Source organism: Nyctereutes procyonoides, unplaced genomic scaffold (genome assembly GCF_905146905.1).
Source record: "Nyctereutes procyonoides isolate TBG_1078 unplaced genomic scaffold, NYPRO_anot_genome, whole genome shotgun sequence".
Taxonomy (NCBI): domain Eukaryota; kingdom Metazoa; phylum Chordata; class Mammalia; order Carnivora; family Canidae; genus Nyctereutes; species Nyctereutes procyonoides.
The window spans coordinates 2,427,576-2,440,029 of record NW_026575136.1 but is presented as its reverse complement, the minus strand read 5'-3'; the positions used below and the strand labels follow the sequence as shown (position 1 = coordinate 2,440,029).

At 32.2% G+C, this 12,454-nt stretch overlaps 1 protein-coding gene across 4 annotated transcripts in view; it reads right to left on the bottom strand.

Moving 5' to 3' along the window:
• The window catches only part of LOC129495514 (speckle-type POZ protein-like), a 64,121-nt gene that overhangs the window by 10,546 nt on the left and 41,121 nt on the right, over positions 1-12,454 (bottom strand). For all 4 annotated transcript variants that reach the window (XM_055303099.1, XM_055303098.1, XM_055303101.1 and 1 more), the window contains exons 5-8: positions 11,133-11,260; positions 5,257-5,434; positions 5,121-5,176; positions 3,611-3,733 (exon numbers count right to left, since the gene is read on the bottom strand). In XM_055303099.1, the coding sequence (XP_055159074.1) occupies positions 3,611-3,733; positions 5,121-5,176; positions 5,257-5,434; positions 11,133-11,260 (485 nt within the window). The remainder of the gene's footprint in view (positions 1-3,610; positions 3,734-5,120; positions 5,177-5,256; positions 5,435-11,132; positions 11,261-12,454) is intronic.

The window sequence follows — 12,454 nt, the reverse complement described above, 5'->3', positions numbered from 1 at the left end:
CAATGAAACTACAAGTCAACCACAAGAAAAAAATGGAAAGACCACAAATACAAGGAGGCTAAACAACATGCTATTAAACAATGATGGGTCAACCAAGAAATCAAAGAAGAAATTTAAAAAAGAAAAACATAAAAACAAATGAAAGTGAAAACACTGATCTAAAACCTTTGGGATGCAGCAAAAGCAGTCCTAAGAGGGAAGTATATAGCAATCCACAGACCTACATTGAAAAGCAAAAAAAAATCTCAATCTAACTTTTCACCTAAAGGAGCTAGAGAAAACAACGGAGCAAGCCTAAAGCCAGAAGGAAGGAAATAATAAAGATTAAGGCATAAATAAATGATACAGAAACTTAAAAAAAAAAAAAAAAACAAGAGAACAAATCAATGAAACCAGAAGCTGGGGAAAATTAATGGAATTGATAAATCTCTAGCCAGACTTCCCAAAAAGAAAAGAGAAAGAACTCAAAATCACAAAGTGAGAGGAAAAATAACAATCGATGTCATGGAAATACAAACAATTTTAAGAGAGTATCATGAAAAACTATATGCCCAACAAATTGGCCAACCTAGGAAAAATGGATAAGTTCCCAGAAACATATAAACTGCCAAACTAAAACAGGAAGAAATAGAAAACTTGAACAGACTGATAACCAGCAAAGAAATTCAATCAGTAATCAAAGAACTCCTAACAAACAGAAGTGACTTCACAGGCCATCTTTAATACCTATTCTTAAACTATCCCAAAAAATAGGAAAGGAAGGAAAACTTCCAAACTCATTCTGTGAGGCCAGCATTATCCTGATACCAAAACTGGATAAAGATACCACTAAAAAGGAGAACTACAGGCCAATATCCCTGATGAACAAAATACTTGCACACTGAATCCAATAATACAATAAAAAAGAAAATCATTCACCACAATCAAGTAAGATTTATTCCTGGGCTACCAAGGTGGTTGGTTCAGTATTCCTAAATCAATCAATGTGACATCAAATTAATAAAAGAAAGGCTAAGAACCATGTGATCATTTCAACACATGCAGGAAATGCATTTGACAAAGTAAAACATCCATTCATGATTAAAAACCCTCAACAAAGTAGGTTTAGTGGGAACATATCTCAACACAGAAAGGCCACATATGAAAAACCCACAGCTAATATCATTCTCATTGGGGAAAAACTGAGTCTTTCCTCTGAGGTCAGTAATAAGACAACGATGTCTACTCTCACCACTTTAATTCAATATACATAGTACTCAAAGTCCCAGCCACAGCAATCAGACAATAAAAAGAAATAAAAGGAGTCCAAACTAGCAAGAAGTAGTAAAACTTTCCCTATTTGCAGAAGACAATAAAAAATCTGAAAGGCTTCACCAAGAAACTGCTAGAAGTTGTACATGAATTCAGTGAAGTCTCAGGATACAAAATCATTGTACAGAAATCTCTTCCATTTATTTCTAAACACTAATCATGAAGCAGCAGAAAGAGAAATTAAGGAATCCATGTCATTTACAACTGCACCAAAAACAGTAAGATACTTAGGAATATACCTAATAACAAAAGAGGTGAAAGATCTGTACTCTGAAAAATATAAAACACTGATGGAAAAAAAAAAAGATGAGCAAGAAATGGAAAGACATTCTATGCTCATGGATTGGAAGAACAAATATTGTTTAAAATGTCTATGTTATCCAAAGTAATCTACATATTTAATGAAATTCCTATCAAAATTATCAAAAGCATTTTTCACAGGGCTGGAATAAACAATCATAAAATTTGTATGGAACCACAAAAGACCCTGAAACCAAAGCAATCTTGAAAAAGAAACGCAAAACTGGAGGCATCACAATTTTGGACTTCAAGTTGTATTACAAACCATAAAAATGCTAAAAGAACACCAGCAATAACATTTGGCCACACCAACTTCTTTCTGCATGTCTCCTAATACAAGGTAAACAAAAGCAAAAATAAACTATTGGGACTTCATCAAAATAAAAATCTTCTGCATAGCAAATGAACCAATCCACAAAACTATGAAATAGGAGAAGATATCTGGAAATGATATATCCAGTAAAGGTTTAATATCTTAAACATATGAAGAACTTATAAAACTCAATACCTCAAAAAGAATAATCCAATTTAAGAATTGGAAGAAGACATGGATAGACATTTTTTCAAAGACACTCCAATGGCCAACATACACATGAAAAGATGCTCAACATCATTTTCATCAGGGAAATGTAAATCAAAACTACAATGAGATATCACTTCATACTTGTCAGAATAGCTAAAATCAACATAATAAAGGAGGTGTTGGTGAGGATATGGAGAAAGGGGAACCCTCTTGAAGTTGGGAATGAAAACTGGTGAAGCCACCGTGGAAAACAGTATGGAGGTTCCTCAAAAAGTTAAAAATAGAAAGAACTACTGTATTACCCAGCAATTGCACCCAAAGAATACAAAAATATTAACTCAAAAGGGTACATCCACCCTGATATTTATAGCAGCATGTATCCATTGACGGATGAGTGCATAATGAAGTTGTGTTATGTATGTACAATGGAGTATTACTCAGCTGTAAAAAAAGAATGAAATCTTGCCGTTTGAAATGACATGTATGGAGCTACAGAGTATTATGCTAAGTGATATAAATCAGTCAGAGAAAGACAAATATCAAAATAATCTCACTTATATGTGGAATTTAAGAAACTAATGAGTAAAGGGAAAAAAAACGAGAGGCAAATCGAGAAAAATAGTCTTAACTATAGAGAACAAACTGATGGCTACCAGAAGGGAACTGGGCAGTGGGGGGAAGGGGGAAGGTGGCACGGGATGTTAACTAGATGATGGTAATAAAGGAGGACACCTGTGATGAGCACTGGGTATTTTATGGAATTGCTGAATCACTATACTGTATATCTGAAACTAATATTACATTGTACATTAAATATCTGGAATTTAAATAACAAATTGGGGGGGAAAATAGATTCTACATATACCTGGCCTGATAATGACCCCACTGATAACATTTTACAAAACAAGTACAATATCACTCTCTCCCCACTGGTGTGTTTGTGTGTATATGTGTGTGTATGTATATATATGTACATACATATGTATATATACATGCACATATTCACACACATAGGCACATGGACGAAAGTGGCATGAACATCAATACTTTCAGAAAAGCCTCCCAATATGCTTTCAGGGTAGAGAACTACTGGCTTTTGAGATTCTTCTGGTATTTTTACATTGTTTCTCAAACTTTAAGAAATCACCATTATAAAAAAATATTATAAAACTAATTTTTTTCCTCTATGCTATCATGTTAAAAAAAAATCTCTGAATACAGGGAATTAAATTAGAAAAAATCTAATATTTTCTTTTTATTTTATATATTCTAACTAGCTCAAGGTATTTTTATGCCTTATTCATTACAAAAAAATCTTATTTCCTATTACCTTCCCCAATATGCTCAAGAACCATCCATAAATTGTATAAATTAATACTTCAATTTTAAGTTATTTGGAGTTTTCACTTGATGATAGCTTTCTAGATACATGAAGCTTGAGGAGATTTTTCAGCTTTTTAAGACCTAATTACTTACTTTGTCTGCAGCTGCCAACAAGTTGTCAGCCATTTTGTCAAGGTTTGGTGCTTTCCCTGTGTAAATGAATCTCATCATTTCTTTAAAAACCTCAGGGTCTACATCATTTATTTCCACTCGATTCTGATATTGAAAACAACAAAAAAAGTTATACTCAAAGAACTTACACACACACACACACACACACACATACAAATGAAACAAAGCGAAACTTTGATGACAATTTAAGTAAATCTGCACCTGCGTACTCTACTTTAAAATGGAGGTTAAGTAAATCTTCAGTAAGCTAAGTAGGTAAAGTGAAGCAGGCAGGTCTAACAGGAGAAGCACTAACATGTAGGCATATAAAACCTCAATTTCTCAATTCAAGAGTACAACTAAAACCAAAACAAGCATGCCAAACAAAATGTGTGTTCAGTTTCTGACCTCTATTTTAGAAGAAGGCAGCTATTAACTTTTTCTTTGTTGAATTCTGAGGTCATAGTACAATGCCTAAGACCCCATAACCACCAGTGCTATTCCCAGCTTTAAGCAAAAGTAGGGTCAGATACTTCAAATAACAACACACACACTACCTTGGAACTCTTCCTTTTGCAAAAATGGCATGCCATAGTATCTACTGGCACATCACCTCTTTGCTCAATACATACTGAAGTCCAAAGAGTAGTCATTCCTTTCTTACTCCTACATTTTTGTGTTTGGTTTCAGTCACAGGATCAATGAAGCTGAACATCTAACACTAAACAATACCACACTTTCCTGCCCCTTTGCTGACAATTAATATTTGACATTATTCATGTCTCTTTACGTGGAGTCATCAGAAGGCTAATCATAGTACCTGACAGAACTAAAGGAAAGAAGCAGCTATGTGCTGCAGCCTTTAGTTCTACAGAATAATGAAGGAGAGCCACAGAAACAAACTTAGGAGTTATTCAGTTAGAGCTCACATGTAATGCAACCAGCAAAGAATCAATCTCTGATCTTTAATCTGACTACATTTCAAGAATGACAAGTGAAGGCGAAACATTTGGGAAAACCAAAGAGGTAGTATATTGATTACAGTAAATATATAGTAACACTGATGTAATTTGTCATTTAAAAAATCTAATAAATATCTTATTTTAGTGGTAGAAAGAATGTAAGCATTGTTTTTGTTCTCGGGAAAAAAAAGGGTTACAAAATCAACCCATAGTCTAGAAAAGATTAATAAACATCTTCACCAGAGAACTCTCAAACAGCTATAGACCCGAACCATCTGTTTGGATAACAACTACCTATTTATTTTGCCACCAGATGGATGTCAAAATAGCTATTATTTGGAATATTCAACCACATTAGGCTACATCTATTGCTCTACTACATAACACTTTTTTTCCACTTTCTATTTCTTTTCCTATCTATTTCTAAAATAATAATGTAACAATAAGAACAGGCACCGTTACTTTCAAAATATACATTTCCCTACTCTACATTTGCACAAATTAAATATTAGCCTTTAAACCATGTTTACCTTTTTGCTTTCTTCCATTTCATGTTCAAACATTGCATTAAAAACTGGGGATCGAGCTGTAACAAGATTAAGCATTATTATTTAATGCACAGATTTATGGAAAAAATGTGTAATATTACCCAAAAGTTAAAAGTACCTGCAAGTACAGATTTATGAGCTTTAAATTCTTGTCCTCTCACAAAAAAACTGCAATCTGTAAATCTTGTGTTTTCCCAGAGATTACCTAAGTCTTCTGCTAATCGACATTCAGGCACCTTCAAAGTATTTGTATTAGTATGTCCTGATATATTTACTGAATCTTGGACCACACTCACCTAATAAAAAGGGACAAGAAAAACACTTTTACAAATTAGTATCAATAATTAGTTAAGTCTGTATTTAAATTTCTTACCATTAAGATCATTTGGATATTTCAAAGTACTCCTGATCAAAAATGTTAATATTTGGAAACTAAATTTAAGGACACAATTTAAAGGAGAGAATATAGAAAAAAATTAGAAACAAAAAAAATTAGAAACAAATTAGATCATTTTCTTTTCTTTATTAAAGAGTTTTTATTATTTGACAGAGAGATAGAGCCAGAGAGCACAAGTAGGGAGAATGGCAGAGGAAAAGGGAGAAGAAGCAGGTTCCCCCACTGACCAGGGATCCTGAAATGGAGCTTAATCACAGGACCCGGAAAAGTGACCTGAGTCAAAGGCAGATGCTTAACCAACTGAACCACCCAAACACTTTCCAACTAGATAATTTTATTTTTTTTTAAGATTTTATTTATTTATGAGAAACACACACACACACGGGGGGGGGGGGGAGAGACAGGGGCAGAGAAATAGGCTCCCTCTGTGGAGCCCATGTGGGACTCGATCCCGGGAATCTGGGATCACGTCCTGAGCCAAAGGCAGACTCTTAACCGCTGAGCCACCCAGGCATCCCTAACTAGATCATATTCAAGTGACAATGTAAATAAATGGCTTATCGACTGGCTGGAATGCTTGGTTATTAAAGTAATTACAGCAATTATTTTTCAGGAAAATAAAAGTCACAAGATTATGTCAAACAAATAAGCAGGAGACTTTTTTTGTGAGGTGAAGGAAGAAATTTCCCTAATTTTTATTTTCTCACACCACAGACGTATCAACATTTAAAGTTTATTACACATATAATAAACATGGCATCCCACTCATAATGACTTTTAACGGTATTTTAAAAAGGCTATAAAGTTATAATCTATGATATGTAATTTGGAAAGTATTTTAAGTATGATTCCATGTTTTAACTCTAGTAAAATTGATTTAAATATCTAGTATTAATGATTTAAATTGTAAAGTACAAGAATTCTCACAAAAGCAATTGCATTCATTAAAATTCATAGAAATCTTTTATAATAATCAACAGTAAGAATACAAATACAATTTAGTTCAATTTGTAGACCTCTTGTTTATGAAATAACAAAAGTTAGTATGATTTAAACACTGCTTTTATAAAGATTTCAATATAATATGGATTAAATTTTCTCTCATTGAAGGTGACTATATACCAAGTAAAGTCTTAAAACCACTAAGTCTTGTGCACCACTTTTAAGAAAGAGTATGTCATTAATATTAGAAACTTCATACTACATTTCATAAACTGAAGAAAATACTACTCAACTAGTAAAGCAAATATTTCAGAGTAAATGAACCATTATTAGAGCTATGTATTAGCTACCTACGGTTTTAAGCTTCTTAGCTTTGTGGTCATGTTATATAGCAGTAACTATTCACTAAAAAACATTTCATAAGGCATTTATTAAATAAAAGTAGGCATAAATAAGGACACATGTCAATATAGTAAACTATGTAGAAAATCTAACTTGGAAATGGATAAATTGGACCAAACTACTACCATGCTAACACAGAAAGTATAATAATGGTCCACTGTAAAAAATTTGGAGAACATTAAATCTCAGGAAGTTCTCCTTCATCCTGATGTATAAACCAGTATCTCATGGGAATGAATGGATACTTCTAAAGAAAAATGAAATTTTTCATTTTTCTAAGGATGTTTTTATTAACCACTTTGTTTTTCCAACTTGCATTATTAACTATTTGGAATAATACATATAAAGAAAATCATCTAATCCAATCACTTTATTTTATAAAAAGATTTCAAAGGAAGATCAAAGAAGGTAACTAATGTGTCAATGACACTGGCAATCAGTATCCAAGGAAGACTAGACCTATAATTCTCAGATTCCACTTATTTTTTTTTTAGCCCATATTTCTACTACATAAATACTTCTTTGGATATCTTTTAAAATCAGTGGCAGTACTTTAACGTAACCATGGTTCAAAACAGGATTTATCCCAACAGTCTTGTAACATGATTTTCTAAATATAGGAGCCACGAAAGGGCTTACATACATACGCACATTAATAAATAAATAAATAAATAAATAAATAAATAAAGCAATAAAGGCTCTATTAATTTAATTGTCCAAATTATTTTTAAATGACTACAAAAAAGAAAAAAAGCTTCCACTAATTCTTATCTGATTGCCCTGTTATACCATCCATTATAATTTAATACTTTAAAAATGCTGGTATTGATATGCAGGGTTTATTTAGAGATCACTTTTTTTAATCATAGACAATATTTATTTCTTCCTATGAAGCAGTGCTTTTAAAAATTTCTAGACAGTAGGAAGTGGATCAGTTCAAGTATTTGCATAAAACATGCAGTCAAATCATTAAAATGTGACAACATATTTAATTTAGGAAAAGATTTTTAAAATTTTATTATTATCCTAATTCAAAATAATACATTAACTGTAAAAATTTGGCCAAAGTCAGGTGAAAGAAGAAACAAAATGATTAAAAAATAAAGTCATTTTTATCAGGCATAGAACTTGATGATGTTTTATTTTTATTTTGTATATGTAATCATAATTCAGAAGAAGCTGTATTACTGACATATACAACTACACAGTATTATCATGGCGACCACAAATTTTAACTAAGAATTAACATTTCATACTTCACGGTGTATTCAAGGGACTGTTTATATAGCAAAATTAATGATCTAATTAAAAATTAATATGGAATAAAATCTGATTATGTTCTTGATACCTATAATTAAAAAACGGGTAAATTTTTCATTTTTTCTAGCACATATTCAAGTATAGGTAATCAAAATTCTTAATGGAACCTAGAGTAAAAAATTCAGAAAAAAGTCTGAGATTCTTCCCTTTGGTTAAATTGTTCTTTCAAAATAAAAAGGCAAAGGTACAATATTCAAAATTGACAAATGCTGCAAAGTGAAACCTCATACACATGTGTAAATTCTAATCAGTTGTGACTACCCCAGAAATCTGGGTTTCCTATTAATGTGATCTGAGGTGACTACTGTTTCTAGTTTTAAAAAATCTTAATTCTCCAAATGAGTTTTAAAAACTAGGGATTTACAATGGTTCATAGTGGCACAAATTTTGCCACTCTAATCAACTATATAACCATCCCTCACAGTGGCTCCACAGTGAGAAACTTTCAATAGTCCAATTGCACATCATCTTCTAAAATAGTGGGTTTTAGACTTTTTGATTGTCATAGATAGGCATTCTTCTTAAAAATCTGGTTGACAGAAACAGGGCTGTCAACTTTTCAATTTGCCATAACAGGGCTTTTTAAAGAATAAAATCTAACCTTATCTATTATCACAAGTATTTTAAAACAGAAATGATATCTTAGCAACAACAAAAAAAAATACGATGGGAAAAAAGGTGTATCCCTCTAAATGAATTAACTTTATGGAAAACTCAATATGTGCATGTAGTTTACCTATATATGTACAATCTTCTGCAATCAGGGAATAATAGTATGGGTCTATATATTATGAGAGTATTTAAACTCTGTTAGATTTTAAAAGATGAACTCATCTAAACAGTTTTCTTTTTTCAAACATATTCCTCAATTCCTGTCTTCTGAATCTCTTTGGGAAGGAGACAAGGGGCAGAGCTCTTTAAACTACTAGAAATATCTACCTCTGGCTATTTGATTCACAGTATGGAACTTGCAAGATGAAGTTATGTCTTGCAGAAAAAAGGTAGCACCAAACTGCCTTACCTGTCTACAGCACCACTTGCAGGGGAGGGGGAGGAGGCAGTTCTTTAGGTAGAGCAGTGCAATGCTTCCTCCTCTTCTGCAAGCAGTGCTGGAGGTGCTGTAGAAGGAAGGGCATCAATGAGAGGTACGGAAGAAATGGTGGAGGGCATGAGGACTGTTTGTTCAAAGTACTTTTGCCCACCAATGCTAAATACGGTGCCCAGGGTAGAAGTCTCTACATCAGTAAAAAGATATATATTACAACTATCCAAAACTAAATCTGATCAATGCCAACTTAAACTGTAAGTCATGGTGGGTTATATTTTTAGGAGGTCAATAGCATGGATAAAAAACAGAACTTCAAAGAACATGTTTTGAAAAAAGATCTTAATTTCAGCCTTCATTCTGAATTTCTTGGTTGACTAGGTTCCAATATAATATGCTCAGGAAAACAGAGACACTACTTTAATTCTAAAAAAATTTATTTTTCTTAAAGTATTTATATAAAGACTAAACTGCAGTAAATTTTTGAAACTGGATTATATAGCTTTTTAAGGTCCTTTAAATTTGAAGATTTAAGATATCTGCTAAAATTCTGGAAGAGTCTACATTAAGGATGCTAAAATTTTCAAATAACATAACCTGTATTTATTTAAAATACTACTCTGAATATATGTCTATTGGCAACAAATGCTTTAGTATTTGTTTTACAAATTATTTAATGATAAACTCTGCTGAAGACATCTGTGGTATGTGCTTTAACCAACCAAATAATTATATTCATAACAAATTCATCCTACAGTTCATTTAACTTGTCTAAGCGAAAATAAGATACACTATATTTGCATTAGTCTCTAGAGCCACATTTCAATTATTTTTCTGACGGCATAAAAATGTACAATTAGTTTATAATGTTGTCAAGAAATTCTACATATTTTCTACAAGGAGATTAAAGCTAATTTAGTAGCAGTTAAAGATACCATGCTTCCAAGACACTCGTTGGTTTACAATAACTTACTGAAATCTAACAATGAGTGTACTTGATGATAACCTTTCAATTAATATTCTTATGAAAATTATCAACTACCTTAAACATTTTGATAAAACTATGTTACTGGTGTATATTCTCTATAAGTGTATTGGTAACATAATATAATCCTTGAATTCACTCCAAAGAGGAATCACGACAATTTGTATAGGTAAAACCATGAAATGATAATGATGATATAGCAAATTCCAGCCTCAAATTAAGAAAAATCTTGTGTAAATTATTACAGGGGCTATGCTGGTAACTGTTAAAATATGACATTTTATACAAATAAATATACCTCAGAAGTTAGTGAACAGGCATGGGCAAATCTTAATAAAAATTTGGGATGCTATTGCTTATAATGCCAATAACATCTGTTTAATTAAATGAACTCAACTGTCTGAATAAACAAAAAGCTTCCCAATCTTTTCAGGCACTCTCATTATGTATGTATGTACATATTTCAGTACGTATTCAAACTGATACACTACTAATCATGTTTAAAATGGTCAAACTGAATATAACAAAAAATAATGAACATCTATGTTAGAATTACTCAGGATGAAGAAGATACTTAGAAATTTTCATATAAAGACATACACATCCATAGTCTCCCTAAGAGGAAGAAGTATTTAGTATGTGGTAGTTTAACTATCATATATAACTTATAGCTATAGACAAGGCATATTTTTCAGAATGGGCTACTTACTATATATTGATTTCTATGACAATCTAGTCTTACTGATAAAACATTTACAAATGAAACCTTATTATACCAGTTACTTAATTTTAAAAGCATACCCAATTAAAAAAAAAAAGTATACCCAATATCTTTCTATTTTATATTTCTGTTTTATCATGAAATAAAACTTTGGGGTTCCTTGAAATAAAAAATGTACCCACCTCACAAAATAATGTAAGCTTGTCATCTGGTAAAAGACCATTAGCTTCATCAAGCAAAAAATCCCTTCGAATGAATTTTTTAAAACCCCAGTCTTTCCCTTGTACAAATCGATATGCTCTTTGGCTTTCTGGTGGAAAACAGAATAGAAGTTTAAATTAAAAAATCATCTAAGAATGTTAATGATAACACAGTTAAATGAAACCGCAAACATAAAACTTGGCCAATACGCCCATCATAAAAATAATAGATACATGTGTTCATAAATGAAATGTCTTAAGAGTTATATCAGGTAGGACAAGATTGTTTCACAGCACGATTCAATTTTTGGCCACCATCAATGAACTCACTTTTAGATTTCTGGATCTCTTAAGTAAAAGAAAAGCCATATTAAATCCCCTGGAGAAGAAAGATCTTTCTAACAATGCAAGCCCTTGAGGAAAGAAGGAGGAACAGAATATACTGGCCTAGGCATACTCCTCATCAGAACGTGATTAGAAACACACACCTCATTTCTTGCTTCTACTTTAAAAATGTACACTCTAAATCACCAGGGCATTCTTTAACTTTCTTGGGGGCATCTATCCTGCTAATTTAAGTTTTATTGACCTGGAGAAATATCCATAAACTGGTAAAAAAGCTAAAGTCTCTTATCACTCCTAGATCTTTGGACATAATTCCATCACTCCTAAAAACAACTTTCATAAAAGTCTAACCACCTGGTTTTAGTATTATTTGTAAAAGACTTTATCAATAATGTCTAAGGTACATGTTTCAAATGCCTAACATACTGTAGGACTGCATATTATATAAAATAAACGAAATCCTCAACAGAAAGTATTTACAATCTATTATAAAAAGAATTAACTGGAGGTGAAAAACCAGTAGTAATAATGTCTAAGGTACATGTTTCAAATGCCTAACATACTGTAGGACTGCGTATTATATAAAATAAATGAAATCCTCAACAGAAAGTATTTACAATCTATTATACAAAGAATTAACTGGAGGTGAAAAACCAGTAGTAATAAATCTAATTGAAAGACTCCACATTATGGAATGCTAGTAGCTCCTCAAAATTCTTATGTGGAAATCCTATCCCTCAATGTGATGGCATTAAGAGGTCAGTGATTGGAATTAGAGGAGTTCGTGAAGAGTGTATCCCTCATGAATGTCATTAGTGCTCAATTAAAAGAGACTCCACAAAGCTTCCTAGCTCAATCAGCCATGTAAAGACACAGTAAGAAGTCAGCAGCCTACAATCCAGAAGAGGGCCTTCACCAGAACTTCACCATGTTGACACTCTCTCTGACCATGAACTCTC